Source organism: Elephantulus edwardii, unplaced genomic scaffold (genome assembly GCF_000299155.1).
Source record: "Elephantulus edwardii isolate Elephantulus edwardi_28Jun2011 unplaced genomic scaffold, EleEdw1.0 scaffold00003, whole genome shotgun sequence".
NCBI lineage: Eukaryota > Metazoa > Chordata > Mammalia > Macroscelidea > Macroscelididae > Elephantulus > Elephantulus edwardii.
Window position 1 is genome coordinate 41498757 of NW_006399753.1, and position 12831 is coordinate 41511587.

Genomic DNA, 12831 nt, shown 5'->3' on the forward strand with positions numbered 1-12831 from the left:
CTATCTTGGCGGGAAGTCTTTTGTGGTAAAGGGAATATTTAACATAATTTCTATCCAAATAAAAGGGAGTTTTTTAAAAAAAAACTGTTATGTCTGAGCAGTCAGATGTGACAGTAGAACAGAATTAAATCCAAAGCCTTCTTTCTAGAATTAAGGCTGCCTTGGTGAGAAGGTATACCTTAATGAAGTAACATGCATGCAAAATGGTTTTTAATTCGCTGCTTTAACAATTTCAGAGATAGTCTGGGGATTAGTTTTATGTAATCCCTCAAAAATTTAGAGCATAAGTAATTACTTTTCCTGACAAACTGGTTATTTTAATTTGCATATTTGCATGAAAGGAAGTTTTTGTGGTTCAGAATAACCTGACTGAAAGAGAGAGAATAATATTAAGGTCAAAGTTTAATATTTGTTTCATATGGAGACATTTAAGACTCAATGTCTGTGTTCACTCTGAAAAGGATTAGAATAATTTTTATTTCATGGGTAAGTAGCTTCGCATTTATAGATAAGAGTCTATATCTGAGAATCATGAAAACTTCCCTGGTGAATGACTTTTGAAATTAACCTGTTACTGATCCTGGAGGTGCAGTGGTTAAGCTCTCAATAGTTAATTGAAAGGTCAGCAGTTCAAACTCACTAGCCATAGTGCAGGAGAAAGATAAGGAAGTTTACTTCCGTAAAGATTAGCCCTACCAGGTGGTTCTACTCTGTTTTATAGGATTCTTATGTGTCATTGTGTCAGAATCAGCACATAATTTACACTCTAGTGGGTTCTCCTGCGGAGCATCTGGTGGATTTGAACCAGCTGGCCCTTAAATTAGCAGTGGAACTCTTTGCTGCTAGACCACCAGGGCTCCCTTGTTAGGTCCTTAAGAGTCTGAGCTGACTTGCTGGCAATAGCTGTGAATGTGATGCAAATACACCTATTAGGAGACTGACCTTACCTCTTCATCATGATCTTTCGCCCATTTAAGTTTTTCTAGGAGATCGCTCAGGTTGCTTTTAACCGGAATATAATGTTTCCAGGGCTGTAGCTCATTGTAAAAATGTTCATAGTAGATGGAGTCCTGCTTCAGCACAACACTGTCACCCACCAATAAATATGGTAGGCGATATGCTGCCACAGTGCCGTCAATATTTATTTGGTACTTATGCTGCAAAGCAATCAGTAAGGTTTGAAAACTTCAATTAAATTCCTTTTGTTCTGCTCTCTTTACCTTTTCCCCCTTACCACACTCTCTCCATCTTCACATACAAACTGGCCAGATCTTGCTCTCTACCTATGAGTTCATAACTGCTATTGTATAACACACTAATCGAGAGCTAAATATGCATTTTAATGTTCCCCTAAATACTATAAAGGAAAAAACAATCAATTGAAGTAGGCAGTAAAATAATAAAACTGTTCTTCTAAGGCTACAATATAAGGAAAGCTACATTTATTCTTGACTTTGTAATTCTGCCACTACTTTATTAAGTGCATGTGTGAATCTAATGATGTCACATTCTCTGCCACATTAACCGTATTTTTTTAAACAACAGATGGTTATACACATGTCTTAAGGAAAATAACAAGTTCTGAGGCAAAAAAAAATCTGTGAATAAAAAGATTCATAGAACTGTGGTAATTAATAATCTTTAGCTAGGGAAAAGTCAACAAGTAGGATTAAAGCAAAGAAATCATGCAACACACCTGTACAGAGATAGCCACTATAAGCTTTATTAGATCACTCATTAAAAAAAAAAAATCTGGGGAGCTCTGATGGCCTAGTGGCAAGAAGCTGCACTGCAATCCAGAGGCGCACAGTTCGAATCCATCAGATGCTCTGCCGGGGAAGGAGGGACAATCTCCTCCTGTACCAGTCAGATCTGATTTGACGGTACATGCACACACACAAATAATAAAATAAAAAAAAATTTTAAAAAAATCTTTGAGATATGTAGAAAAAATATTGACAATTTATAGTGTTATTTAGTGTTATTATACACTGTCATACAGTACATCAAAAAGGAAACTTGACTGTCTATACAGGCTTAAACAGAGCTTGCTAATCATTCACACCTTAACGTACTGAAGACTTCTGCCCTCTTCGGAATCCATTTGATAACAGTGGGTTTGGGGTTTTCTCTATATACCTGGTGGTTAAAATATTCAGCTGCTAGCAAAATAGTTGAGGGAATTCTGGTAGCTTAGTGGTAAGGAACTGTGCTGCCAACACAAAAGTACATGGGTCAAATCCACCAGCTGCTATGTGGGAGAAAGATGGCTGATGATCTCCAATGTGATTTACAGCCTCTGAAAAACTGCTGGAAGGTCAGCTATGAGATGGTTCTGACTCAGGGGTAATTAACAACAATAACCAAATGATTAAAGGTTTGAATCCACCAGCTACTTTGTAGGAAAATAGATGTGACAGCCTGCTTTTGTAAAGATACAACCCTAGGAGACCCATGGATAGTTCTACTCTGTCTTGGAGTTAATGAGCCAGAATTAACCTTGATGGCAGTGGATGGGACTTCAAAACCACTCAAGTGGATTAGTGAATAAGGCATTGTCCCAATCCTTGAAGAGAGGAACTGTCAGGAAAAAGAGTATTTGCTACAACATTCTAGATACAGAAAGCTATTCCTTATCACCAGAATTCCTGGCAGAACATTTGGTTGAGTTTCAATTTACTCCTCCATCGGAAGACCTAATAAGAGATACTTAGTTTATATCTTTCTTCACTTGTCTTGTTTATGACTGTGGGATAAAAAGTGTTTGTAAAATCAGTTACAGGTACTTATTAATAAAAGAAGATCTGAAGATTTGTTTGAGAATTAGCTGGAAAATGTTTATCACCCTTTCCAGCTCCCAAATATCCTTGATATTAATTTAGTATCAATATTGTGTACTAACCATAATACTAGGTTCCCACAATACCAAGGACCATAGAGCCTAGATATGCACCAAGTTTTGTGCTTCCCTCATCTAATAAATTATGGGCCTCAATTTCCCTCCATCAAAGCGCTATTTACGCACAAATTAAGGTATCTGGGAAAACAAGAAAGACTGGCTATAGATGATGTCATACCTTGAAGAAATCAAAAAATGAAATGTGTTTCACAATGGGACCATATAGGCTTTCATCGTGTTTAAAGAAGAAAAAGTTGGTGAAAGCAGCATCTATGAGTTCTGGGTGTTTTCTACTGAGCTTAACCAGCTCAAGTCTTTCTTTGCGGCTGTCTCGCCCTCTCCAGACAGCTGTGGAGTTTTTGCTTTCCCAAGGAGGGCCTGTGTTGGCTTGCACGGACATCATATCCAGACTTACTCTAGAAGACAGAAAGTGCAACAGATTTTCCTCCCAAACCATCATCACGTCACAAATGTTGTTAGAATAGAACTCATGAAGGAAAGAAAAATCAATGCTCTGGGGCAACTGTAACCTGTCTCTCACCGGCCCATGGTTTCTAGGACAGAGTCAGTCAAGTCGTAGGTAGGCATCACGATATCTTGGGAATCTGTGGAGCCACACCAGGAAAAGATCGGATGGATTTTTGAACTGGATTTCTTCTTTTCCAAAGGCCAATCTCCCAAATTAACAAAAAACTCAACATCTGGCATCTTCACCTAGGAAAAAGATCATGAGTTCATGAACATTTCTTTTATTGGAGAATATTATGGATTTATCAATTACAAATAAATTTCAAATGAAAGGTCAATCTTATAAGCTTCATTGTTGCTATTGGGTACCATTAACTTGGAGCTGATTCATGGCTCACCCTGTAGTGGTTTTCAGAGGCAGTAAATTACATAGGAGGAGGCTGCCCTTCTTTCTCCTGTAGAGGACCTGGTGGATTCAAACCACCTGCCTTTGGATTGGCATAACTCCTTATCACTAAGCCACCAGAGGTTTAGGTAATGATAATTACCTCAATTTGAACAGTGAGCAACTATTCAGAACACAGTGTCCACTTTGCCAATAAATTTGCTATAAAAAAGATAAAATAGCAAAGGTAATCTGTAGTCCAAAACTGCCGAGAGACTCTAAATGATCAGACAAGAAAGAAAGGAAAAGAATTATAAATAACAACACTTTAAACTTAGTCTTCTGTTGATGAGTAAGATGTTTCCATTTCAAAAATAATACAGCAGTTAGATGGTGGAGGCTGAATTTGATTAAAGAAAGCTCAACACCAGCACCATTAACTGGCAAGTTCCCTTTACTGACAAATGACATGGAAATGTTGAAATAACCTAATTTACCTAGCCAGGAAAAATGCTTGGAGTATTTTAAAACAAAAGATATATTCTAAGAACTGTGTTGGTCTCTCTGTGAAGCATCTTGAGAAACCAGAATTCTGAAGAACAGTCTTAATTTTTTTTTTTTATGGACTAAAACAGATGAGCAAGAAAAACTTGCTACAGTCTGGTATTTCAGCTTAGAGGAAGTATGATAACTGATAAAATAAAACTACTTAAATTTACAATGCACTGACTGAAAATGTCTTGAAACCTTGAGGAGAAACTGTTATTTTCAATGTGCAATTCAAGCAACATGTGTACACTAATTATTCAATTATCAGCTATTGGACAATTGACAAGAATATTTACTGGAATTGTTGTTGTGTTGTGACCCCTAGCTGATGCTCCAGAGGGTTTTCAGAGGCAGCAAATCACACAGGAATAGATTGTCCACTTGAGGAGCAGCTACTAGATTCAAACCATATACCTTTGGTTGGCAGCACAATTCCTTACCCCTAAGCTACCAGGCCTAACAAATCAGGTCTGGTGTTAATTGTGTTTGGGATGAACATTTCTTCTAAGCTATTCAGCACTAAGTGGTCTGTTAATTTGCTGTACTGAAGTAACTTGGGGTTGCTGTGACTCTGAATGCTGGGCCACTGACATGTCAAATGCCATAATGGTTACCCTTCGTGGACAGTATTTGGTGGAGCTCCCAGAATGAGACAGTCTTAGAAGCAGGAGTGGCATCCATTTCCTGAACAGCATGTCTCTGGAAACTCTATGAATGTAGAGAAGTGATGATACTTATAGAACAGGGTTCAGGTCTTTTGTTCATAGGGTTGCTATGAGCATGCTCAACTCAATGGTACTTAACAACAACAACAACAAACCACCAGAGCTCCCTATTTATTAGGATAGTTTTTCAATTTAGTCACTTAAATAAGCTAAACCTGAACAAGTTAGAACCAATTAATAGCTGACTTTGCAGCAGTTTTTCAAGGCTGTAAGACACCTGGGAGAAGATTACCCATCTTTCTCTCAAGGAGCTGCTGGTGCACTACAGGATTCATGAGAGAAGAAATACCTTTGCATTAGTAGTGCAACTCCCTATGGACTACATCACCAGAGCTCTCCTTTAGTCATTTAAATGTTTACCAGAACCTTGCTAAATCACATTATACTAATCAGAACAATTCAGTGTAAGTCAAGACTTCTTTTGACCCAAAGTTTAGTATCCAAATACGTTCATTATAGTTATTTTCCTACACAACAAACTTTCAGAATAGTCATGAGTAGAAAACTTTTTCTATTGTTATTCTTTTTATTTAAACTAATTCTACTGTAAAATTTTGTCTGATATTGTATATTATGCCTAAGAGAAAATAAATACTTACCTTTCTAGTCAAAGAAAGTAGTATGGCATCCATGAAAATTCGAAAACCTACATGTTCACCGTGAGTCTTGATGTAAACCTAAAAGAGAATTCACATTAGTCTAGATGCACTGACAGACTTTGCTGAGGAAAAGGTGCCTCAATGACGTTCATTACAATTCTTTTTAATAAAATTATCTAGTTAATTATATTTAAATGACCAAAAAGATCAATGAAGAGAAATACTTTAATCACGTATTATACCTTGTTATCCTTCAAGGTGTAGTGGCATAAGCTCTGTCTTTGACCAAATCTTTTTGGGATTTCTATTGCAATCTTCTCTGGATCAACAGTAGGAAAATGTGCCAGATCTTTCTGAATCTGAGTAATGGTTTCTGGGCAGTTCATCTCCTGTAGCCAGGCTGCACTATCATCCAGAGGGCAGTCACAATTCTCATGGTAAACAGGTCCTAATTATAGAAAAGTAACAAGGTAGAACACATAATTTCACACAGCATTGGAAACAGATAACAAATATCTAAGAAAGATATTCACAGATTTACCTTAGAATATAGGAAGAATATTTTTAAGAAAACACATTTCTATTCATTTCTATTATGCTAGGGAATTGCTAGTAAATTAATAATCTATTTGGATAGATTTTTACAATAAAGTCGTGTGTTATTTTTATAACTGGGCCCATGTGCATGAATTTAAAAGACAGCTGCCAAAACTAACCCACTGCTGGGGGGTCAAGTTGACTCATTGTGACCCTTCAGGACTGAGTAGGGAGCTATGGTCTACTGGAAAAAAGCTGTGCTGCAATCCTGATGGCACGCAGCTCGAAGCCACCAGCTGCTCTGTGGGAGAAAGATGGGCAATCTTCTCTTGTGTGATTACTGCCTCGTAAAACCCACAAGAGGGTCAGCTATGAGTTGGTTCCAACTTGATGACAATGTACAAAATATTATACAAACTAGGAGCCCTAGCTGCACAAGTCTGTTAATGGAAAGGTTTGAATCCACAAGCTACTGCAGAGAATCTCAGAAACCAATGATGGAACGTTGCCATGACTGAGAAACCACTGGAGGTACAGTCTGTAGTGTGATGTGCTGCTCACCAGGAGGCCGGGAGATTCTGGGGGAGTTGAAAACTACCAGCATTCCAAGATGGAAGGTTGCTATGAGTTGGAATCAATTTGATGGCACTGACTGTGTTGTATCGGTTTTTTTAACTTATTTATTTTATACTGGTTTGTTTACATAGTTTGTATACATTGTTTTGCACACTGGCTCTTTCCCATTTCCTTCACCGCCCCCCACCCATCAAATCATGCAACCCTATGATGATTAACCCACCCATCCTCACCCCTATGCTCCCACCCTCTCCACCTCTGTTGTAGAGTTTCGATATAAATACGTTCTAAAAGTGTCTAAGAGAACTCTGGCAGCTTTGTGGTAAGAAATCATGCTGCCAATTCAAAGACACACAATTTCAGTCCAACCACTGCTCCACAGGAGAAAGATGGGCAATCTTTCCCATGAGATTTACTGTTTTTGAAAACCCACTGGAGGTTTGGCTATGGAACAGTTCCAACTCAATGGTACACAACAACAAAAAGTGTCTAAGGTGTTTTCCTCAATAGGATAAAACATTAATTAGAAACACCTAACAAGCATCATGTTTGATACATCATGTTTGATATTGTTAAAGAAGAATTACAGAGAATAAAAGATAACCCTCAAAATAATCAATTTCATTACTAATTAACTGCAGCCTTCAATATGGATTGAAGCTCAACATCAAGAAAAGAGATTCCCACCACTGGGCCAATTGGCAGCATCATGACAGATGATGAAGAGATTGAGATTGTCAACAGCTTCAGTTAGCTTGGCTCTACAATTAACATTCTTGGTACCAGCATCCAGGAAATTAAAAGACGAATTGCATTGATAAAGTCTGCTGTCAGAGACCTCTCCAAAGTACTGAAGAGCAATGATGTCAGTCTGGAGACTAAGGTGTGCCTGATACAGGCCACGGTCTTTGCAGTTACTTGGTATGCATCAGAAAGCTGGACAATGACTAGGGATGACAGAAGGTAAATTGATGTTTTTGTGCTGTGGTGCTGGAGAAGAATACTGAATATACCATGGACTGCTAGGAGAACAAACAAGTTCATCCTGCAGAGGGTGAAGCCAGGATGGTCCTTGGAGGCAAGATTCTAAAACGTCATCTGACATACTTTGGACATGCTGTAAGGCGGGATCAGTCTTTGGAGAGGGACATCATGTTTGGGAGGGTGAAGAGACAGCACAGGAAAGGAAGACCCCCTATGAGGTGGATTGATTCAGTGACTGGGGTAATGTGGATAGGCGTGTCGGAGACAATTAAGATTGGCACAGGATAGAGCAGGGGTTAGGGCTGTTGTGCTATGATTCGCAGGTGACTCAAAAGCACATAACGACAACAACATGTCTGTATAAATAATGCAAATAAAGTACAGTACAATCTCAGTTGAGATTTTACTGTCATTTCTTCCATGAATTCTCAGATTCTGATCTGTCCGAAGCAGTAATTGAAAATCCAGTATCTTTTTAAGGCTTCCAGGTTACACTGTACCATATCATCCTAGTGAGATGTAAAAACCCTCAAACTCACTGTGGTTGATTCACAACTGATCCGTAACTGACTCTCCAATGGGTTTTCATAGGTTATAAATCAGATGGGAGGAAACTGCTTATCTTTCTCCAGTGGAGGAGCTGGTGGATTAAAACGTAATGTCTGTGGGTTGGCAGGCAACACCTTACGCACTAGATTACCACAACTACCCTTGTAGATTATAGGAAAATGTAAACACTTTTTTAAATGGCTACTTTGCTTCTCATGACATGAGGCATATTTGTGCTTCTCTAAAAATGCTACTTTCCATGCACACCCATGTTTATCGCAGCTTTGTTCACAATAGCAAGGAGTTAGAATCAACCTAAGTGCCCATCAACAGACGAATGGCGAGAAAAGCTATGGTATATTCACACAATGGAATACTACACTGCATTGAAAAACAAGGAACTCATGCAATATTATTCAAAATGGGTGACCCTGGAGGACATTATGCTGAGTGAAGTATCTCAGTCACAAAAGGACAAATACTGCATGATGCCACTGTTGTAAAACAGGACTGACATCGGGGTTGGGGGGAGACTGAGAAAGATGGGTTAAATAATGTATACTGCATTGAAACAGATGACAGAGAAAACTATTTAAAAGGGATATGTGATTAGGTATTTTTTGTCATGATGGGAATCCAGAGCGAAGGCTGCATAGTGGATTGGACCTGGGGGGAGGGATGGTAAACCAATGAAAGAATTTTTCTTTTACTTTTCCAAGAGGGGAGTGTACTGGGGGGGAGGGTTGAGAGGGGAAAGAGTGCAACAATGAATGAATGGAAATCCAAAACAAAAAAAAAAAAAAATAAAATGCTACTTTCCCACTATTTTTGAATAGTGTTTTCTCTAACGGGAAGAAGCCAGGTAACCAATTTATGGTGTCATACCACATTAAGAAAACATCAAAGAATCCTCTGTATAAATGGCCTTGGAAAGGAGGTAAAATTATTAGGGAACTTTTCACTGTTCTGTTTATAACTCTCTCCTTTCCTGCAGTGATCTAACCTTAAGTCACACATCTGCAGTTAATGTGGCCATAGATACAACTCTGATGACTGAGTGATAAGGCACTGCCATCCCAAATACATGAAATTTTAATCTACCGTGTGTTCCTTGAGAGACAGGTAATCTCCTCCTGAGCGATTTATAGACTCTGAAAAGATGCTGGAGAGTCAGTTCTGACTCAACAATATACAACAACAACAACATAGCTTGATTATTCTCACTAATGTTTTTCCTAGAGAGAAAAAATACTCTCTATTAGGCTTTTTAGAAGAACTCAAATTCATCACCATTGTCTAGTAACAGACTTACAGCTGAACCTCTATTTCATTTCTGAAGCTGAAAATTACATGGAAGGAGACTGCCTATCTTTCTTTTTATTTTTCCTCATTGTGTACCATTTAGTTGGATCCAACTGGCACAGGAAGAGACTAACCTTTCTCCTCCAGCAGAGCATCTGGTGGATTCGAACCACATGCCTTTGAGATTGCAAGGCAGCTTCTTGCCACTAGGCCACCAGAGAGCCCTTGCCTAACTTTGTCTTTATGAAAGAAAAATTCAAACTCATTAATGTTAAATCAGGAGTCAACTCACAGCTGACCTTCCAGCAGAAGAGATGGCCCATCTGATGGATTCAAACCACCAGAGAGGTGCATGGTCTTTGAGGTAGCTTTGCAGGTCCATAAAGACTAGCCACCTGAGCTCTATCTACTTTAGGATAATATCTGCTTAAATTTGTAATTCTTAAAAAAAATAAAATTGTAATTCTTGTATTTTACTAGCAGCTCTGGGGGTCCTGATGCAGGGAGTTGTACTGCTAACACATAGGGAACACCTCTCTGGTGGTCTGAATCCACTGGAAGGGCAGTCTCCTCTACTGGAGGGCTAGCTATAAAACAGCAAAAAGATTGAGGTTTTCCCTTTCACTGGGGGGCAAGGAGGGCAGGAGGACTGGAACCAACCAAAAAAAAAACCCCATGCTGAGTTATTTTTGTTAGTGGAATAATGTTATCATTTTAAAACAATGTTGCCTTACAATCTGGAACAAGGGGTGCACTGCTATGGGCTGGGGGGGCAAAAAAAAAAGTATAACAATGATTACAAAAAAAGAAATATTATAAAAAAAAAAAGCTCAACAAAAATCAAGATACATGACAACAGTCAGAATCTGATCCAGACAGAGAAATACACAAAGTAAAATCAACTTAAAAGACTGCAAGTAGAGAACCAGAGTTACCAGTCAGAGTTACATGCAGAAATTGTTCAACTGGGGTATATGCTGTTGTGTATATTGTTCAGAGCAACTGAGAGAGAGGATAAACAAATGAAGTATTTAAATTGAAATTAAAAAAATAATGTTGCTTTAACATTATATTACAATATACCTTTTAAAATGTATGGGGACTTGGCCACATGTTGACCTTGACATTTAACTTCTATCTTCAGATTTTTGTAGCTTGCATACATTCTATATCTTACTATGAAGGATCCATCCTTTCGGTCTAATACCTGGACTCCAACTCTAGTGAATTGCTCATCTGGTGCAGAGATTTTAACCTGGAACACTTTTTCACCTGGAGAAGATGTGAATCTGTAATACAAAGTGATAAAATATAGATATTATATTTATTATATTATTATGGAACAATTATTGTGCTTTTCAGTCTGATAACTTTGATATTCTCCATATTCCACTCTTATCATATGCTTTTTTCTTCTGCTTTTAACATCAAAAGTGATAGATTATAGAGATTTTATTTAAAAAATTACAACAGTTAAAATGATGTAACAGAATTTCATCAGAAAAGCACAAGGGAATGTGTTAGGCTTCTAATCTATGTAAACATAAAACTTCTCCTCCCATTCTCTGTGTATTAAAATATCCTTACTAACTTGCTATTTTATGCCCATCACTTTTGAAAATATGCAATCAGATAGTGCCTCCAAAGATTATTAATTTCTTTGGAAAAATTTAGCTCAATGATTCTTAATTCATTACCTCATGCTTATCTTTGGAAAAGAGCAGCATAAGTGAACTGCTGTATAAAAGTTCTGTTGGAGGGAGTAATCTTTCTCTTAATACTGTATTTTCATTTCCCCAGGAGTGCTATTTGTAGTTGAAATTTATTTATTCATAAATAAATATAGATGACATTTTCCAACTCTTTTCCTTTGGCAACAATATTCCTAACACTTGCTTTATACCAAATATACAGGGTCAGTCTCAACTGAAAACGCATTATGGAGTCAGATTCCATTCATAGTGGACCTTCCATTGGTTTTCAGAGGCTGTAAATTTCATGGGTGGAGACTGCTCACTTTTCTCCCAGAGTGGCTGGTGGATTGGTGTGGCCAGAGATGGAAAGCCTTTGGATTAGCAGTGCAACTCCCTACAGACTAGGAAACCAGAGATCATGGTTACTATTAATCAATAAAAAGGTAATTATTTCAGAATGATGACTTATAAAAATGAGTTCTATGGACAAATTTAACATACTGAACTTATTAAAAAATGAAATAAACCTTTATTTATAGCACATATAAGAGATTCATTCTTTGCTAGTTTGCCTTTAAGCTCTAAAGTTTGAAAATGTGCTTCTCTTTGTGTTTCAAAATAAGCTTATCTGCAGATGTGTACTTGAAAATAGAGGACAGCAACAGAAGTCAGACGACCAAACATGTCTCTTTCCATTGGGTTTAAATTCTTTTAGCTGTTTATTGTGAAAAATTGTTAGGAAAAGCACTTTCAGCTAAATAGTGGTGCACTGGCTGCCTCTCCCAAATAATGCTATCTCGGCATTATTTCTAAAACTATCACAAATATTTGATTGTTACAGGGAAAACTGGCACAACCACCAGATGCAGACAATAGCCAAATATCCCTGTATCTGAACTGCTGTGGAGAAAAGAGCTCTCGGTCGGAAACAATAGTCAATTTTTACTACAATACAAAATTAGGACAATCAGGGCGTCGTTTCTCAACTTACTTATTCCCTGTTGTATCCACAGCCTGAATATAGAAATAACGGGCGGGAAGAACGACATTTGCTTTTAGCCCAAGTCCCCATATTTCGCTCTTCTCAGGGCTCAGTTGCCTCGCTCCACCAGTTTCGGCAAGCGCTGGAACCCTTCCCAGAAAGCAGCAGTAAAGCATCAAAATGATAAACATTTACAACTCGGACTGTCGAAATGATTCACCGATAAAGACAGCAGTGTAAGTTGTAGCCAAGACCAACCGCGGTTTCGACAGGGTCAAGTTTGCCAATTACAGCAGCAAATTTGCCTCGGAAAGGTAGTGCTTGAAGTGCAAAGCATGCAGATCTCCACTTTCCCCCTGGAAAGCCGCAGCCGGAGGTTTGACGTGCTGTCAAGGATGCCAGTCGTTGCTCTGAAACAGATACGAAACGCGCGATTCCTCTTTGGTGGAACAAAAATATACTTCTTTAGTTCTGTAACTGGAGCATCACTTCGGGGGGTGAGTTCCCTCCGGTTCCAGACCAAGGTGAAAACCAAGGCGATTGGCCCGAGTGTTGGGGCCAAGTTTAGTAAGACCTTCTCCA

At 38.3% G+C, this 12831-nt stretch overlaps 1 protein-coding gene across 1 annotated transcript in view; it reads right to left on the reverse strand.

The window, feature by feature from the left end:
- KDELC1 (KDEL (Lys-Asp-Glu-Leu) containing 1) overlaps positions 1-12567 on the reverse strand; it is a 17846-nt gene extending 5279 nt beyond the window's left edge. Inside the window, exons 1-7 of the mRNA XM_006879399.1 lie at positions 12259-12567; positions 10657-10862; positions 5868-6073; positions 5626-5703; positions 3441-3613; positions 3078-3315; positions 948-1157 (exon numbers count right to left, since the gene is read on the reverse strand). Coding sequence (XP_006879461.1) covers positions 948-1157; positions 3078-3315; positions 3441-3613; positions 5626-5703; positions 5868-6073; positions 10657-10862; positions 12259-12440 — 1293 coding nt within the window. The 5' untranslated portion in view covers positions 12441-12567. The remainder of the gene's footprint in view (positions 1-947; positions 1158-3077; positions 3316-3440; positions 3614-5625; positions 5704-5867; positions 6074-10656; positions 10863-12258) is intronic.
- Between the last annotated feature and the right edge of the window lie 264 nt (positions 12568-12831).